Below are 20,490 nucleotides of genomic sequence, written 5' to 3'. Positions count from 1 at the left end.
ATAAAAATAAAAAAATAAAATAATATGGTTGCATAAGTGTGAACACCCTTAAACTAATACTTTATTGAAGCACCTTTTGATTTTATTACAGCACTCAGTCTTTTTGGGTATGATTTTTTCAGCATGGCACATCTTGACTTGGCAAGATTTGCCCACTCTTCTTTGCAAAAACACTCTAAATCTGTCAGAATGCGAGGGCATCTCCTGTGCACAGCCCTTTTCAGATCACCCCACAGATTTTGAATTGGATTCAGGTCTGGGCTCTGGCTGGGCCATCCCAAAACTTTAATCTTCTTCTGGTGAAGCCATTCCTTTGTTGATTTGAATGTATGCTTTGGGTCGTTGTCATGCTTAAAGATGAAGTTCCTCTTCATGTTCAGCTTTCTAGCAGAAGCCTGAAGGTTTTGTGCCAATATTGTCTGGTATTTGGAACTGTTCATTATTCCCTCTGCCTTGACTAAGGCCCCAGTTCCAGCTGAAGAAAAACAGCCCCAAAGCATGATGCTGACATCACCATGCTTCACTGTGGGTATGGTGTTCTTTTGGTGATATGCAGTGTTGTTTTTGCGCCAAACATATCTTTTGAAATTATGGCCAAAAAATTCAACTTTGGTTTCCCAGAACACCTTTTGCAACGTGCTTTTGGGAAACTTCAGATGTGTTTTTGCAAAATTTAGCCGGGCTTGGATGTTTTTTTTTTTTTTTTTTTTTTGTAAGAAAAGGCTTCCGTCTTGCCACTCTACCCCATTGCCCAGACATATGAATAATACGGGCAATTGTTGTCACATGTACCACACAGCCAGTACTTGCCAGATATTCCTGCAGCTCCTTTAATGTTGCTGTAGGCCTCTTGGCAGCCTCCCAGACCAGTTTTCTTCTGGTCTTTTCATCAATTTTGGAGGGCCATCCAGTTCTTGGTAATGTCACTGTTGAACCATATTTCTCCAACATTGGTGTGTCCGGTCCACGGCGTCATCCTTACTTGTGGGATATTCTCTTCCCCAACAGGAAATGGCAAAGAGTCCCAGCAAAGCTGGTCACATGATCCCTCCTAGGCTCCGCCCACCCCAGTCATTCTCTTTGCCGTTGCACAGGCAACATCTCCACGGAGATGGTTAAGAGTTTTTTGGTGTTTAAATGTAGTTTTTATTCTTCTATCAAGTGTTTGTTATTTTAAAATAGTGCTGGTATGTACTATTTACTCTGAAACAGAAAAGGATGAAGATTTCTGTTTGTAAGAGGAAGATGATTTTAGCAGACAGTAACTAAAATCGATTGCTGTTTCCACATAGGACTGTTGAGATGAAGTAACTTCAGTTGGGGGAAACAGTTAGCAGACTTTTCTGCTTAAGGTATGACTAGCCATATTTCTAACAAGACTGTGTAATGCTGGAAGGCTGTCATTTCCCCTCATGGGGACCGGTAAGCCATTTTCTTAGTCAAAAACAAACAGAATAAAGGGCTTATTATGGGCTAAAAAACTGGTAGACATTTTTATGGGCTAAATCGATTGCTTTATTTGTGCATATTATTCAAATTTAGGCTAACTATTGACATTTATAATCTTGGGGAACGTTTATAAAACGGCAGGCACTGTATTGGACACCTTTTTCAGTCAGGGGGCCTTTCTAGTCATAGACTGAGCCTCATTTTCGCGCCATTAATGCGCAGTTGTTTTTTGAGAGCAGGGCATGCAGATGCATGTGTGAGGATCTAAGAATCTCTGAAAAAGCTTTTAGAAGGCGTCATTTGGTATCGTATTCCCCTCAGGGCTTGGTTGGGTCTTAGCAAAGACTGTATCTGGGACTGTATAGGGGTTAAATTGAAAAACGGCTCCGGTTCCGTTATTTTAAGGGTTAAAGCTCTGAAATTTGGTGTGCAATACTTTTAAGGCTTTAAGACACTGTGGTGAAAATTTGGTAATTTTTGAACAATTCCTTCATACTTTTTCACATATTCAGTAATAAAGTGTTTTCTGTTTGAAATTTAAAGTGACAGTAACGGTTTTATTTTAAAACGTTTTTTGTGCATTGTTGACAAGTTTAAGCCTGTTTAACATGTCTGTACCTTCAGATAAGCTATGTTCTATATGTATGAAAGCCAATGTGTCTCCCCATTTAAATTTATGTGATAATTGTGCCATAGCGTCCAAACAAAGTAAGGACAGTACTGCCACAAATAATGATATTGCCCAAGATGATTCCTCAAATGAGGGGAGTAAACATGATACTACATCATCTCCTACTGTGTCTACACCAGTTTTGCCCATGCAGGAGGCCCCTAGTACATCTAGTGCGCCAATACTTATTACCATGCAACAATTAACGGCTGTAATGGATAACTCCATAGCAAATCTTTTATCCAAAATGCCTACTTATCAGAGAAAGCGCGATTGCTCTGTTTTAAACACTGAAGAGCAAGAGGACGCTGATGATAATTGTTCTGTCATACCCTCACACCAATCTGAAGGGCCCATGAGGGAGGTTTTGTCTGAGGGAGAAATTTCAGATTCAGGAAAAATTTCTTATCAAGCTGAACCTGATGTTGTGACATTTAAATTTAAATTAGAACATCTCCGCTCACTGCTTAAGGAGGTATTATCTACTCTGGATGATTGTGACAATTTGGTCATTCCAGAGAAATTATGTAAGATGGACAAGTTCCTAGAGGTTCCGGTGCCCCCCGACGCTTTTCCTATACCCAAGCGGGTGGCGGACATAGTAAATAAAGAGTGGGAAAAGCCCGGCATACCTTTTGTTCCCCCCCCCTATATTTAAGAAATTATTTCCTATAGTCGACCCCAGAAAGGACTTATGGCAGACAGTCCCCAAGGTCGAGGGGGCGGTTTCTACTCTAAACAAATGCACTACTATTCCTATCGAAGATAGTTGTGCTTTCAAAGATCCTATGGATAAAAAATTAGAGGGTTTGCTTAAAAAGATTTTTGTACAGCAAGGTTACCTTCTACAACCAATTTCATGCATTGTTCCTGTCACTACGGCAGCGTGTTTCTGGTTCGAGGAACTAGAAAAGTCGCTCAGTAGAGAATCTTCATATGAGGAGGTTATGGACAGAGTTCACGCACTTAAATTGGCTAACTCTTTTGTTTTAGATGCCGCTTTGCAATTAGCTAGATTAGCGGCGAAAAATTCAGGGTTTGCTATCGTGGCGCGCAGAGCGCTTTGGCTAAAGTCTTGGTCAGCGGATGTGTTTTCCAAGACAAAATTGCTTAACATTCCTTTCAAAGGTAAAACATTATTTGGACCAGATTTGAAAGAGATTATTTCAGACATCACTGGGGGAAAGGGCCACGCCCTCCCACAGGATAGGTCTTTTAAGGCTAAAAATAAGCCTAATTTTCGTCCCTTTCGCAGAAACGGACCAGCCTCTAATTCTGCATCCTCTAAGCAAGAGGGTAATGCCTCACAGCCCAAACCAGCCTGGAAACCAATGCAAGGCTGGAACAAGGGTAAGCAGGCTAAGAAGCCTACCACTGCTACCAAAACAGCATGAAGGGATAGCCCCCGATCCGGGACCGGATCTAGTGGGGGGCAGACTCTCTCTCTTTGCTCAGGCTTGGGCAAGAGATGTTCAGGATCCTTGGGCGCTAGAAATAGTTTCTCAAGGTTATCTCCTGGAATTCAAGGAACTACCCCCAAGGGGAAGGTTCCACAGGTCTCACTTATCTTCAAACCAAATAAAGAGACAGGCATTCTTACATTGTGTAGAAGACCTGTTAAAGATGGGAGTGATACATCCAGTTCCAATAAGAGAACAAGGAATGGGATTTTATTCCAATCTGTTCGTAGTTCCCAAAAAAGAGGGAACATTCAGACCAATTTTGGATCTGAAGATCTGAAAGTCAATTTATGACTACCGTGGATTTAAAGGATGCGTACCTACATATTCCTATCCACAAGGAACATCATCAGTTCCTAAGGTTCGCTTTTCTGGACAAGCATTACCAGTTTGTGGCACTTCCATTCGGATTAGCCACTGCTCCAAGGATTTTCACAAAGGTACTAGGGTCCCTTCTAGCGGTTCTAGGACCAAGGGGCATTGCAGTAGTACCTTACTTGGACGACATCCTAATTCAAGCGTCGTCCCTGTCAAAAGCAAAGGCTCATACGGACATCGTCCTAGCCTTTCTCAGATCTCACGGATGGAAGGTGAACAAAGAAAAAAGTTCTCTGTCCCCGTCAACAAGAGTTCCCTTCTTGGGAACAATAATAGATTCCTTAGAAATGAGGATTTTTCTGACAGAGGTCAGAAAATCAAAACTTCTAAGCTCTTATCAAGTACTTCATTCTGTTCCTCGTCCTTCCATAGCGCAGTGCATGGAAGTAATAGGATTGATGGTTGCAACAATGGACATAGTTCCTTTTGCACGAATTCATCTAAGACCATTACAACTGTGCATGCTCAGACAGTGGAATGGGGATTATACAGACTTGTCTCCGATGATTCAAGTAGATCAAAAGACCAGAGATTCACTTCGTTGGTGGCTGACCCTGGACAATCTGTCACAGGGAATGAGCTTCCGCAGACCAGAGTGGGTCATTGTCACGACCGACGCCAGTCTAGTGGGCTGGGGCGCGGTCTGGGAATCCCTGAAAGCTCAGGGTCTATGGTCTCGGGAAGAGTCTCTTCTCCCGATAAACATTCTGGAACTGAGAGCGATATTCAATGCTCTCAGAGCTTGGCCTCAACTAGCAAAGGCCAAATTCATAAGGTTTCAATCAGACATGACGACCGTTGCATATATCAATCATCAGGGGGGAATAAGGAGTTCCCTGGCGATGAAAGAAGTGACCAAGATAATTCAATGGGCGGAGGATCACTCCTGCCACTTGTCTGCGATCCACATCCCAGGAGTGGAAAATTGGGAAGCGGATTTTCTGAGTCGTCAGACATTCCATCCGGGGGAGTGGGAACTCCATCCGGAAATCTTTGCCAAAATAACTCAATTATGGGGCATTCCAGACATGGATCTGATGGGGTCTCGTCAGAACTTCAAGGTTCCTTGCTACGGGTCCAGATCCAGGGATCCCAAGGCGACTCTAGTAGATGCACTAGTAGCACCTTGGACCTTCAACCTAGCTTATGTATTTCCACCGTTTCCTCTCATTCCCAGGCTGGTAGCCAGGATCCATCAGGAGAGGGCCTCGGTGATCTTGATAGCTCCTGCGTGGCCACGCAGGACTTGGTATGCAGACCTGGTGAATATGTCATCGGCTCCACCATGGAAGCTACCTTTGAGACAGGACCTTCTTGTTCAGGGTCCATTCGAACATCCGAATCTGGTTTCCCTCCAACTGACGGCTTGGAGATTGAACGCTTGATTTTATCAAAGCGTGGGTTTTCAGATTCTGTAATAGATACTCTGATTCAGGCTAGAAAGCCTGTAACTAGAAAAATTTACCATAAAATATGGAAAAAATATATCTGTTGGTTTGAATCCAAAGGATTTCCATGGAACAAGATAAAAATTCCTAAGATTCTATCCTTTCTACAAGAAGGTTTGGAGAAAGGATTATCTGCAAGTTCTCTAAAGGGACAGATCTCTGCTTTATCTGTTTTACTTCACAAAAGACTGGCAGCCGTGCCAGATGTTCAAGCATTTGTTCAGGCTCTGGTTAGGATCAAGCCTGTTTACAGACCTTTGACTCCTCCCTGGAGTCTAAATCTAGTTCTTTCAGTTCTTCAAGGGGTTCCGTTTGAACCTTTACATTCCATAGATATTAAGTTACTATCTTGGAAAGTTTTGTTTCTGGTTGCAATTTCTTCTGCTAGAAGAGTTTCAGAGTTATCTGCTCTGCAGTGTTCTCCACCCTATCTGGTGTTCCATGCAGATAAGGTGGTTTTGCGTACTAAGCCTGGTTTTCTTCCGAAAGTTGTTTCTAGCAAAAATATTAACCAGGAGATAGTTGTACCTTCTTTGTGTCCGAATCCAGTTTCAAAGAAGGAACGTTTGTTACACAATTTGGACGTAGTCCGTGCTCTAAAATTCTATTTAGAGGCTACTAAAGATTTCAGACAAACATCTTCCTTGTTTGTTGTTTATTCTGGTAAAAGGAGAGGTCAAAAAGCGACTTCTACCTCTCTTTCCTTTTGGCTTAAAAGCATTATCCGTTTGGCTTATGAGACTGCCGGACGGCAGCCTCCTGAAAGAATCACAGCTCACTCCACTAGGGCTGTGGCTTCCACATGGGCCTTCAAGAACGAGGCTTCTGTTGACCAGATATGTAAGGCAGCGACTTGGTCTTCACTGCACACTTTTGCCAAATTTTACAAATTTGATACTTTTGCTTCTTCGGAGGCTATTTTTGGGAGAAAGGTTTTGCAAGCTGTGGTGCCTTCCGTTTAGGTGACCTGATTTGCTCCCTCCCTTCATCCGTGTCCTAAAGCTTTGGTATTGGTTCCCACAAGTAAGGATGACGCCGTGGACCGGACACACCAATGTTGGAGAAAACAGAATTTATGCTTACCTGATAAATTACTTTCTCCAACGGTGTGTCCGGTCCACGGCCCGCCCTGGTTTTTTTAATCAGGTCTGATGAATTATTTTCTCTAACTACAGTCACCACGGTACCATATGGTTTCTCCTATATATATTTCCTCCTGTCCGTCGGTCGAATGACTGGGGTGGGCGGAGCCTAGGAGGGATCATGTGACCAGCTTTGCTGGGACTCTTTGCCATTTCCTGTTGGGGAAGAGAATATCCCACAAGTAAGGATGACGCCGTGGACCGGACACACCGTTGGAGAAAGTAATTTATCAGGTAAGCATAAATTCTGTTTTTCTTCACTTGATGATGACTGTCTTCACTGTGTTCCATGGTATATCTAATGCCTTTGAAATTCTTTTGTACCCTTCTCCTGACTGATACCTTTTAACAATGAGATCCCTCTGATGCTTTAGAAGCTCTCTGCGGACAATAGCTTTTGCTGTAGGATGCGACTAACAAAACTTCAGGAAAGACCTACTAGAACAACTAAACTTTATTTGGGGTTAATCAGAGGCACTTTAAATGATGGCAGGTGTGTACTGACTCCTATTTAACATGATTTTGTATGTGATTGCTTAATTCTGAACACAGCTACATCCCCAGTTATAAAAGGGTGTGCACACTTATACAACCATATTATTTTATTTTTTTATTTCCCTTTACCTAAAAGATTTCAGTATGTTTTGCAATTGAGTTGTACAGTTTATAGGTCACATTAAAGGTGGAAAAAGTTCTGACATGATTTATCTTTATCTAATTTTTTTACATCACAGAAACATGACATTTTAACAGGGGTGTGTAGACTTTTTATATCCACTGTAGATATATGTAGAACATTTGGGGGGGGAGTTAATAAATGAAAGTACAGTACTTTAGAAAATATAGTGTGTTTGGTTTAAAATCAATGTAATTAACATTTTTTTAAAAGAATCTAAGAAATTAGGTGTTTGCATTTTAGAGGCTCTTGTAGCTAATTCATGGGGTATGAACATTTATCGGAATGTGTGCAGTATTCCTTTAAAAATATATATATATATTTATATATATATATATATATATATATATATATATATATATATATATATATATATATATATATAATGGATTCATAAGAAAATAAATTTATTAAATGTTTAGTCAACATTATAAAACAATTAGAACCAATAAAATCCTTAGTGACCTTAATTTAACTTACCTCATTAAATTCTTAAATCACTAGTATCTTAGTAAAATTTTATCTCAAGAAGGCCTCTGTAGATAGTGCCCCCGGCCACCTTTCTGGGAGAAATTCCAGCACTCACAAGCTGTCAGCTAAGATTTAAAAGCAAAAATGGAAAGGTTAGTTATCGCATCTGGCCAAATGGGACATGCCCAGGTACCCGGTCCGGTATGAGAGTGAAGTCCCCTTCCGTGTTTTGTATATGTCTAGGGTGATTACATAAGCCTGTGCACCCTTCCCTTGTTCCCAGTTTGTTTGGATTTGAGAGCTTGCATTGTGTGGCTGTTTTAGGGTCCCAGGTATTGGAAAGGACCTTGACGGGGTACCTGGGCTTGTCCCATTTGGCCAGATGCGGTAACTAACCTTTCCATTTTTGCTTTTAAATCTTAGCTGAGAGCTTGTAAGTGAGTGCTGGACTTTCTCTGTGTGTTGTATTAATTTGTTTTGTAATTTCCCTATGGTTCTTGCACCCAGACCTGTCTGGGGTTAACTGCCTGTGACTCTGGGGACAGCACAGCTTCCTGTGAGTGCCCGTGAGCACCCAGGGCTGAGCATGTTGCAGGGTCATGGGATGTGTACCTGGTCCGGTATGAGAGTGCAGACCCCTTCCGTGTTTTGTATATGTCTAGGGTGATTACATAAGCCTGTGCACCCTTCCCTTGTTCCCAGTTTGTTTGGTTTTGAGAGCTTGCATTGTGTGGCTGTTTTAGGGTCCCAGGTATTGGAAAGGACCTTGACGTGGTACCTTTCCATTTTTGCTTTTAAATCTTAGCTGAGAACTTGTAAGTGAGTGCTGAACTTTCTCTGTGATATAGATATATATATAAATATATATATATATATAGATATATATATATATATAAAAATGTAGGTTAGAATATAGAAGATAAAAGACAGCACTCACTGGACTTAAATAATGCAGTAAATGCTTTTAATTACATGAGGTTTCGGGGAACGCTCCCCTTCATCAGACGGTCCAATGAAGGGGAGCATTCCCCGAAACGTCACTTAAAGGTATGCAGCATAGCTGTAAAAAGCTGACTAGAAAATGTCACCTTAAAATCTCTATGTAAAAAAGAAAGATATTTTACCTCAAAATGTCCTGAGTATTCAAACCCCATTGCAAAGAACTTTAAGCAGCAAATCAGTATGTCTGTCCTGGGATAGGCAAGGGAGTGAGCATTGTGCACACTCATATTATTCAGTTTAAGGAAGTTTACCATGAAATCTCATGAGATCACAGCAAAAGAGTTCATGACCTCAGCACTGCTGATTCTGATTGGCTGATTAAAGTCCAGTGAGTGCTGTCTTTTATCATATATATATATATATATATATATATATATATAATTATTTTTTTAAAATTAAAATATGTACTGAGTGTCTCTGCCTATCGAAATGGGACCACTGACGCCAAGCTATTCTTCAGTAGTGCCACACGCAAGCTCGCAAAAAAAAATATTTGAGGCCATTGGTTGCCTTCTGTTAGCCAAAAAAAGGGCATTTAGCAGCAGAGCTCTTTTTACAGTAAAATTTTACTTTAAGGGACATTCCAGCCAATATTGCAGTGCACACAGGTGCATTCCAGTTTTGAATAGAAGCCTTTCTGCGGTATACATGTATTGGCAAAAATCCTTCTCGCAAAAGCTATAGCTGATCCTCTGTGTACTAGCATTTTAAAGACAGCACATGCTCAGAGAGCCTAAGGTGCTTGTATTATCTGGTAATGACTTAATATGCATCATTGCTGACAGTAACAAGCCCCACTGGCTCTCTGGACAGCTGCAGTATTTAATATGCTGGTGCACTGAGAATATCTAGCTATGCTTCACATGCACGTGCACAGAAAAATGCTAACACTAAAACGGTGATAACTTTTACTAGAAGCATTTATTGCCCATATGTGTATATTGTTAATGTTTCCATTCAATAATGTAATTCATCTATATGCAATTTAATTCTTTACTGGAATGTTTCTTTTTTTTAAATGCTGTGGTGGGGGGCAAACCTTTGACATATTATTTTATTGTTCTAAGTATTTACCTTGGGCTTCTATGTAAACTAAAGGAGTATATGTAATGATAAATCGCCCTAATTTGTTACAGCATTTAATTGTTAAATGAATGTTTGTCTCTTGCGTTTTACTTCTGTTAAAGGGACACTAAACCCAAATTTTTTCTTTCGGGATTCAGATAGAGCATGCAATTTTAAGCAACTTTCTACTTTACTCCTATTATCACATCTTCATTCTCTTGGTATCTTTTTTTGAAATGCAAGAATGTAAGTTTAAATGCCGGCCCATTTTTGGTGAACAACCTGCGTTGTTCTTGCTGATTGGTGGATAAATTCATCCACCAATGAACAAGTGCTTTCCAGGGTTCTGAACTAAACAAATAGCATTGCCTTCTATTTCTATAAAGATAGCAAGAGAACGAAGAAAAAAATGATAATAGGAGTAAGTTAGAAAGTTGCTTAAAATTGCATGCTCTATCTTAATCATGAAAGAAAAAATTTGGGTTCGGTGTCCCTTTAAGGGGATTTACCATATGGGCCGCTCACTAAAAGGGATAAAAAAAAAGGTCAAAATTGAAACGTGAGTGCATTTAAATTTTAAAGGGATATAAAACCCAAAAAAATGATTTAATGATTCAGATAGAGCATGTGATTTTAATCAACTTTCTAATTTATTTGTATTATTACATTTTCTTTGTTCTCTTGGTATCTTTTGTGGAAAAGCAGAGACTTATGCTTAGGAGCCTGCCCATGTCTGGAGCACTATATGGCAGCAGTTTTGCAATAATGTTATTCATTTGCAAGAGCACTAAATGGCAGAACTATTTCCTGCCATATAGTGCTCCAGGTGTCTACCTAGGTATCTCTTCAACAAAGAATATAATGGGAACAAAAGCAAATTTGACAATACAAGTAAATTGGAAACTTTTTTTTAAAAATGGTATGCTCTTTCTGAATTACAAAATGTTTTTTTTTTAGTTTTCATATCCCTTTAAATAGAAGTATTCTTGCAATATACTTCCATTAGCAAAAATGCTTTTAGTAAACGTTGGGCACATGCAATCAATGCAAAGTACATCTCAAATCTTTTAATTGGGCTTTCAAATTCAGGGCTTTTCCAGCCCACTTGAAATCCCCACGATAACGAACATAACAAGGCACCAATACATTCACAGTAATTCAACTCTATATTAAAATAAATAAGAAAGCATTTCCATGCAAACCACTCTACTCTCTTTAAATAAATAAAGATATAATGTATTCAATTTTAACATAATATATGTTTTTTACAGAGTGAAATGATCAGATACAGAGGATACCCAAGTGAGGAGTATGAAGTCGTTACAGATGATGGCTACATCCTGAGTGTTAACAGAATACCCCATGGAGTCAAATATGGATTTACAGGTAGGTCATGTGAATAAATGTTTGTTGGTTATATGTTTTACCATATTTTGTAATTTACCAATACTGTTTTCTCCAACATTGGTGTGTCCGGTCCACGGCGTCATCCTTACTTGTGGGAATATCTCTTCCCCAACATGGGGAAATGGCAAAGAGTCCCAGCAAAGCTGGCCATATAGTCCTTCCTAGGCTCCGCCCACCCCAGTCATTCTCTTTGCCGTTGCACAGGCAACATCTCCACGGAGATGGTTAAGAGTATGTGGTGTTTAGTTGTAGTTTTTTATTCTACTATCAAGAGTTTGTTATTTTAAAATAGTGCTGGTATGTACTATTTACTCTGAAACAGAAAAAGATGAAGAATTCTGTTTGTGAGAGGAAGATGATTTTAGCAGACAGTAACTAAAATCCTTTGCTGTTTCCACATAGGACTGTTGAGATGAAGTAACTTCAGTTGGGGGAAACAGTTAGCAGACTTTTCTGCTTAAGGTATGACTAGCCATATTTCTAACAAGACTGTGTAATGCTGGAAGGCTGTCATTTCCCCTCATGGGGACCGGTAAGCCATTTTCTTAGTCTCAAGCAGAATAAAGGGCTTAATATGGGCTATAAAACTGGTAGACACTTTTATGGGCAAAATCGATTCCTTTATTTGGTCATTTTATACATGTTTATGCTGGTATTTCACATTTATAAACTTGGGGAACATTTTTTTAACGTCAGGCACTATGTTAGACACCTTTTCCAGTCAGGAAGGGCCTTCCCAGTTGTAGGCTGAGCCTCATTTTCGCGCCATTACTGCGCAGTTGTTTTTGAGAGCAAGACATGCAGATGCATGTGTGAGGATCTGAAGATAGTTGGAAAAGTTCCTAGAAGGCGTCATTTGGTATCGTATTCCCCTCTGGGCTTGGTAAAGTCGCAGCAAAGGCTGTAGCTGGGACTGTAGAGGGGTTAAAACTTTTTATTTTAAGGGTTAAAGCTCTGAAAATTGGTGTGCAATACCTTTAATGCTTTAAGACACTGTGGTGAAATTTTGGTAAATTTTGAACAATTCCTTCATATTTTTTCACATATTCAGTAATAAAGTGTGCTCTGTTTAAAATTTAAAGAGACAGTAACGGTTTTGTTTTAAAACGGTTTTTGTGCTTTACTGACAAGTTTAAGCCTATTTAATATGTCTGTGCCTTCAGATAAGCTATGTTCTATATGTATGAAAGTCAATGTGTCTCCCCCTTCAAAATTATGTGATAATTGTGCCATAGCGTCCAAACAAAGTAAGGACAGTACTGTCACAGATAATGAAGTTGCCCAAGATGATTCATCAGATGAAGGGAGTAGACATGGTTCTACATCATCTCCTTCTGTGTCTACACCAGTTTTGCCCACGCAGGAGGCCCCTAGTACTTCTAGCGCGCCAATGCTTATTACCATGCAACAATTGACGGCTGTAATGGATAACTCCATAGCAAATATTTTATCCAAAATGCCTGCATATCAGAGAAAGCGCGATTGCTCTGTTTTAAACACTGAAGAGCAAGAGGACGCTGATGATAATTGTTCTGTCATACCCTCACACCAATCTGAAGGGGCCATGAGGGAGGATTTGTCAGATGGGGAAATTTCAGATTCAGGAAAAATTTCTCAACAGGCTGAACCTGATGTTGTGACATTTAAATTTAAATTAGAACATCTCCGCGCACTGCTTAAGGAGGTGTTATCTACTCTGGATGATTGTGACAACCTGGTCATTCCAGAAAAATTATGCAAGATGGACAAGTTCCTATAGGTTCCGGTGCACCCCAACGCTTTTCCTATACCCAAGCGGGTGGCGGACATAGTGAATAAGGAGTGGGAGAAGCCCGGCGTACCTTTTGTTCCCCTTCCTATATTTAAGAAATTATTTCCTATGGTCGACCCCAGAAAGGACTTATGGCAGACAGTCCCTAAGGTTGAGGGGGCAGTTTCTACTCTAAACAAGCGCACTACTATTCCTATCAAGGATAATTGTGCTTTCAAAGATCCTATGGATAAAAAATTGGAGGGTTTGCTTAAAAAGATTTTTGTACAGCAAGGTTACCTTCTTCAACCCATTTCGTGCATTGTTCCTGTCACTACAGCAGCGTGGTTCTGGTTTGAGGAACTAGAAAAGTCGCTCAGTAGAGAGACTCCATATGAGGAGGTTATGGACAGAGTTCACGCACTTAAGTTGGCTAACTCTTTTATTTTAGATGCCGCTTTGCAATTAGCTAGATTAGCGGCGAAAAATTCAGGGTTTGCAATTGTAGCGCGCAGAGCGCTTTGGCTAAAGTCTTGGTCAGCGGATGTATCATCCAAGACAAAATTGCTTAATATCCCCTTCAAGGGTAAAACTCTCTTTGGGCCAGAATTGAAAGAGATTATCTCAGACATCACTGGGGGAAAGGGCCACGCCCTCCCACAAGATAGGCCTTTCAAAGCCAAGAATAAGTCTAATTTTCGTTCCTTTCGTAATTTCAGGAACGGACCGGCCTCTAATTCTGCATCCTCTAAGCAAGAGGGTAATGCCTCACAGACCAAACCAGCCTGGAAACCGATGCAAGGCTGGAACAAGGGTAAGCAGGCCAAGAAGCCTGCCGCTGCTAACAAAACAGCATGAAGGAGTAGCCCCCGATCCGGGACCGGATCTAGTGGGGGGCAGACTCTCTCTCTTTGCTCAGGCTTGGGCAAGAGATGTTCAGGATCCCTGGACCCTAGAAATAGTTTCTCAGGGTTATCTTCTGGAATTCAAGGAACTACCCCCAAGGGGAAGGTTCCACATGTCTCACTTATCCTCAAACCAAATAAAGAGACAGGCGTTCTTACATTGTGTAGAAGACCTGTTACAGATGGGAGTGATACACCCAGTTCCAATGACGGAACAAGGAATGGGATTTTACTCAAATCTGTTCGTAGTTCCCAAAAAAGAGGGAACCTTCAGACCAATTCTGGATATAAAGATCCTAAACAAATTTCTCAGGGTGCCATCGTTCAAAATGGAAACCATTCGAACGATTTTACCTACTATCCAGGAAGGTCAATTTATGACTACCATGGATCTAAAGGATGCGTACCTACATATTCCTATCCACAAAGAACATCATCAGTTCCTAAGGTTCGCCTTTCTGGACAAACATTACCAGTTTGTGGCCCTCCCATTCGGGTTAGCCACTGCTCCAAGGATTTTCACAAAGGTACTCGGGTCCCTTCTAGCGGTTCTAAGACCGAGGGGCATTGCAGTAGTACCATACTTGGACGACATTCTAATACAAGCGTCGTCCCTTTCAAAAGCAAAGGCTCATACAGACATCGTTCTGGCCTTTCTCAGATCTCACGGATGGAAGGTGAACATAGAAAAAAGTTCTCTGTCTCCGTCGACAAGAGTTCCCTTCTTGGGAACAATAATAGATTCCTTAGAAATGAGGATTTTTCTGACAGATGTCAAAACTTCTAAGCGCTTGTCAAATTCTTCATTCTGTTCCACGTCCTTCCATAGCTCAGTGCATGGAAGTAGTAGGGTTGATGATTGCAGCAATGGACATAGTTCCTTTTGCGCAAATTCATCTAAGACCATTACAACTCTGCATGCTGAAACAGTGGAATGGGGACTATACAGACTTGTCTCCAGTGATTCAGGTAGATCAGAAGACCAGAGATTCACTCCGTTGGTGGCTAACCCTGGACCACATATCCCAGGGAATGAGCTTCCGCAGACCAGAGTGGGTCATCGTCACGACCGACGCCAGTCTAGTAGGCTGGGGCGCGGTCTGGGAATCCCTGAAAGCTCAGGGACTATGGTCTCGGGAAGAGTCTCTTCTCCCGATAAACATTCTGGAACTAAGAGCGATATTCAATGCTCTCAGGGCTTGGCCTCAGCTAGCAAAGGCCAGATTCATAAGATTCCAATCAGACAACATGAAGACTGTTGCGTATATCAATCATCAGGGGGGAACAAGGAGTTCCCTGGCGATGAAAGAAGTGACCAAAATAATACAATGGGCGGAGAATCACTCCTGCCACCTATCTGCGATCCACATTCCAGGTGTGGAAAACTGGGAAGCGGATTATTTGAGTCGTCAGACATTCCATCCGGGGGAGTGGGAACTCCACTCCCCCGGAGATCTTTGCCCAGTTGACGCAACTATGGGGCATTCCAGATATGGATCTGATGGCATCTCGTCAGAACTTCAAGGTTCCTTGCTACGGGTCCAGATCCAGGGATCCCAAGGCGACTCTAGTGGATGCATTAGTAGCGCCTTGGACCTTCAACCTAGCTTATGTGTTTCCACCGTTTCCTCTCATCCCCAGGCTGGTAGCCAGGATCAAACAGGAGAGGGCCTCGGTGATCTTGATAGCTCCTGCGTGGCCACGCAGGACTTGGTATGCAGACCTGGTGAATATGTCATCGGTTCCACCATGGAAGCTACCTTTGAGACAGGACCTTCTTGTTCAGGGTCCATTCGAACATCCAAATCTGGTCTCCCTCCAGCTGACGGCTTGGAGATTGAACGCTTGATTCTATCAAAGCGTGGGTTTTCAGATTCTGTGATAGATACTCTGGTTCAAGCCAGAAAACCGGTAACTAGAAAGATTTACCATAAAATATGGAAAAGATATATCTGCTGGTGTGAATCCAAGGGATTCCCATGGAATAGGATAAAAATTCCTAAGATTCTTTCCTTTCTACAAGAAGGTTTGGATAAAGGATTATCTGCGAGTTCTCTAAAGGGACAGATCTCTGCTTTATCTGTCTTACTACACAAACGACTGGCAGTTGTGCCAGATGTTCAAGCATTTGTTCAGGCTTTGGTTAGGATCAAGCCTGTTTACAGACCTTTGACTCCTCCCTGGAGTCTAAATCTAGTTCTTTCAGTTCTTCAAGGGGTTCCGTTTGAACCTTTACATTCCATAGATATTAAGTTGTTATCTTGGAAAGTTTTGTTTTTGGTTGCTATTTCTTCTGCTAGAAGAGTTTCTGAGTTATCTGCTCTACAGTGTACTCCGCCCTATCTGGTGTTCCATTCAGATAAGGTTGTTTTGCGCACTAAGCCTGGTTTTCTACCAAAGGTTGTTTCCAACAAAAATATTAATCAGGAGATAGTTGTACCTTCTTTGTGTCCGAATCCAGTTTCAAAGAAGGAACGTTTGCTACACAATTTAGATGTAGTCCGTGCTCTAAAATTCTACTTAGAAGCTACAAAAGAGTTCAGACAAAAAGCAACTTCTACCTCTCTCTTTCCTTTTGGCTTAAAAGCATCATCCGATTGGCTTATGAGACTGCCGGACGGCAGCCTTCTGAAAGAATCACAGCTCACTCCACTAGGGCTGTAGCTTCCACATGGGCCTTCAAGAACGAGGCTTCTGTTGATCAGATATGTAAGGCAGCGACTTGGTCTTCACTGCACACTTTTGCCAAATTTTACAAATTTGATACTTTTGCTTCTTCGGAGGCTATTTTTGGGAGAAAGGTTTTGCAAGCTGTGGTTCCTTCCGTTTAGGTAACCTGATTTGCTCCCTCCCTTCATCCGTGTCCTAAAGCTTTGGTATTGGTTCCCACAAGTAAGGATGACGCCGTGGACCGGACACACCAATGTTGGAGAAAACAGAATTTATGCTTACCTGATAAATTACTTTCTCCACCGGTGTGTCCGGCCCACGGCCCGCCCTGGTTTTTTAATCAGGTCTGATGAATTATTTTCTCTAACTACAGTCACCACGGCACCCTATGGTTTCTCCTATTTTTTCCTCCTGTCCGTCGGTCGAATGACTGGGGTGGGCGGAGCCTAGGAAGGACTATATGGCCAGCTTTTGCTGGGACTCTTTGCCATTTCCTGTTGGGGAAGAGATATTCCCACAAGTAAGGATGACGCCGTGGACCGGACACACCGTTGGAGAAAGTAATTTATCAGGTAAGCATAAATTCTGTTTTTCTTCAAGTACACATCAGTTTTAAGGGTACAATGGTGAGGCAAAGCAGTATTGAGCAGCAGTAGTTACTCAGGAAGCTGACAGAGTACTGAAAACAGTATATTTCTAGTTGCTTTTTTAAAAGTCTGTGCAATCCAGACTCAAGAAACCGCAGCACTATGTGAAAATGATCTCTCCTTAGTTTAAATGAGGTGACAATAATTGATTGTACCGCCCTCCTGATTAGTAGAGAAAAAGGGCGTTATCTGGGGTACAGCTGTATAGATGAGTCACATTAGGTTTGCACTCTGTGCTGCAGATGGGTAGATCTAAAGGGTGAAAGTCCCATGCTTCTCTCTAGTTCCAATCAGGCAAGTGCTGTTTAGAAACTATGGAATAAAATGGACTCCCATGTAACATTTAAGGCTGATCGTTTGATAAACGAGGATTCTTTAGAGCAAATCTCCCAAAATAGGAAGTCTGTCCCACTATCTGTCCTTTTTCTATCTACTGTATAGAGCTGTATCTCTTATAGAGGCCTGGGGCACCACACAAAAATGCCCACACCTCACTTAAAGGGACATTGTACTGTAAAATGTTTTCCTAATTATCTGTTTCACCTGCTGGAGTGTATTAAATTGTTTACAAATAGTTATTTACCTTTATTTTGTCATTTGAATTAGCTGATGCTGTCTGTTTTTTTTTCTCCTTCTGCACTTTTTGTTTATTTGGGTAAGTGAAATTAACCTTATTGTCTTAGCATGTTTAATGTATTTTATCCTCCCTCCCCCTTTTTTGATTTTAAAGAAAGGGGTAAGAGTTACAAATTGTATTGCTTTATGAATTTTCACTGCTCCAGTTAATAAGACATGAAGGAGGTAAGTGAGAGGTGGTACATTTTAAAGCAAGGTAATTTGTGAACAATTCAGGACATTTCTGATGGTATTTACATGCAATTTGCATTAATTAATTTAGGTCATGGAAGAAGGCGTGAGCCGAAATGCGTCTATCCAGTCTATCTGCATGTAGTTTTTTTTCATTCTGTTTCTATGTAATTTTCAATAAATAGACTTTATCATTTTTTTTTTTAACTGAGCTTTGCTTTTTGTCAAAGTTTTGCCCGTTTTTTTTTTTTTTTAAACCACCTCCCATACTGACAATTTCAATACTTTAGTATTAGCTATAGAATAGCAGCAGAAATAAAGCTCCCAGTAGTGGTGAGTGGGAGAGAGGTAACCCAACCCATTGGAATGGGTTTCCTGTAGCTTTGAATACATTTCTTTTACAAGATATGACGAGTCCACGGATTTCATCCTTACTTATGGGATTACGCCTCCTGGTCAGCAGGAAGTGGCAAAGAACACCACAGCAATTAGGGTCGGGAAGAGGAGTAAAAATATATAAAAACATGTTTTTGCTTAATTAAATATAACATTTTGTAGTTTTTTTGTATCTTAAATAGGTTATGAAACTGTTGCCTCATCCATTCACTGCCCTCAAGTTGCAGTGAGAGTGTATCTGTTTAAATGTGCAGCATATTGTTAACATGCTTAGCCCTGGAAGCCAACTTCTATTCATATGTTACAGCACTGCATCTAGCACCTCTCCCTTTTATTTCCATAGCAGGTTAAAGGGGTATGAAACCCAACATTTAGATAGAGCACACAATTTAAACACCTTTCTAGTTTATTTATATTATTAATTAGAAAGCAGGGACATATGCTCAGGAGCCTGCCCATGTCTGGAGCACTATATTGCAGCAGTTTTGCAGGAATGTTCTCGATTTGCAAAAGCATTAGATGGCAGCACTATGTCCTGCCATATAGCTCCAGACACCTACCTAAGTATCTCTTCAACAAAGGATATCATTGGAATGAAGCAAATTTTGTTAATAGAAGTAAACCTTTTAAAAATGGTATGCTCTGTCTGAACCATAAGACATTTTTTGATTTTCATATCCCTTTAATTTGAGAGCTAAGCACTTTCCCACCTGGGTGCTAAGCTGTTTTAAGGTTTGTTTTTGTTTTTCTTCAGATCCCCAAGACTTACACTGTTGGAAAGGTTAGGCGATTACCTTTCCAACGGTGGGTCTTGGGGGTCTGTAACTGCTTAGATGCCTGAGATACAGGCTTCTAAGCAGCATGCCCCCTTTTCCTATACTTAACATTGTCATTTTTACATAAAGTTGCTTGTGACGTCACCGCGCATAACGTGAAGCCCCGACAAAGCCAGTCACTATACAGGCCCGATCGCCGGGGTGGGAGCCCCCAGATCTCCCTCAAGGTGGGAGAGTGCTAGAGACAGTTTTGAACCGTCGTTCGCACCTGAGTGGGAAACTCTGCGACGGCTCATAGCCGTCGTTAGCACTGATAGGGTTAAACACAGATAAAAGAGAAGATAGTGATCATGTTATTGTTTGCAGGGGAGTGTCTCTTCAACTCACTCACACATGCTTAGGTTGGGATTTATTTGTGCAGCTTCAGTGCCTCAGCTGTGAAGTTTCCTTACTATTTTGGCCTGAGCCCATCTACTGGAAAACACATCCTCAAATTGTTTGCCAAATGCTATCATGAGGTTTCCTTGTGGCTAGGACAAAATGTCCATGTCTGTGTGAGACTGAGCGTATTCTTGGAAGGAACACTGAATTAAAGAAAAGCATATTTTCATTTGGAAATGTGTGAAACTGAAATCAAATACCCTCCCGTGTTAAGAAAGATGACAGAACATAACAACATCATTTAAAGACCTGTGTTGGTGGCCAAATTCTATTTCATGGAAAAGTGTAACTGAGTTAATCCTCTGCTTGTTGGATTCAGCAGTGTTTTCAAGTAGGGAACCATGTGATATATACAAAACAACAAATGTTTGGGATCTGAGTAAATTCAGACTCGGTTCTTCTGTTTAATTCTATGTTGAAGCCTAAAACATTGTTTAAAAAAAATGCTTTAAAGGGACAGTTTATTCAAAATTAAACTCTCATGATTCAGATAGGACATGCAATTTTAAACAACTTTCCAATTTACTTTTATCATCAAATTTGCTTTGTTCTCTTGGTATTCTTTGTGGAAAGCTAAACCAAGTAGGCTCATATTCTAATTTCTAAGCCGTTGAACCTCCTCTCATCTCAGTGCATTTTAACAGTTTTTAACAGTTACACACTGCTAGTTCATGTGTGTCATATAGATAACATTAGACTCACTCCTGTGGAGTTATTTAAGAGTCAGCACTGATTGGCTAAACTGCAAGTCTGTCAAAAGAACTGAGATAAGGGGGCAGTCTGCAGAGGCTTAGATACAAGGTAATCACAGAGGTAAAACATATATTAATATAACTGTGTTGGTTATGTAAAACAGGGGAATGGGATAGAGTGGTCTTTATAAAAAGTGTTAATATGAATGACATTTGTGTATGGGCATCATGGGTATAC

At 40.9% G+C, this 20,490-nt stretch overlaps 1 protein-coding gene across 1 annotated transcript in view; it reads left to right on the top strand.

The window, feature by feature from the left end:
* Positions 1-20,490, top strand: part of LOC128639941 (lysosomal acid lipase/cholesteryl ester hydrolase) — an 84,506-nt gene that overhangs the window by 8,815 nt on the left and 55,201 nt on the right. Inside the window, exon 3 of the mRNA XM_053692211.1 lies at positions 11,033-11,147. Coding sequence (XP_053548186.1) covers positions 11,033-11,147 — 115 coding nt within the window. The remainder of the gene's footprint in view (positions 1-11,032; positions 11,148-20,490) is intronic.

Source organism: Bombina bombina, chromosome 9 (genome assembly GCF_027579735.1).
Source record: "Bombina bombina isolate aBomBom1 chromosome 9, aBomBom1.pri, whole genome shotgun sequence".
NCBI classification, from domain to species: domain Eukaryota; kingdom Metazoa; phylum Chordata; class Amphibia; order Anura; family Bombinatoridae; genus Bombina; species Bombina bombina.
Note: the sequence above shows the minus strand (reverse complement) of the source record. Positions and strands in the feature narration are given on the sequence as shown.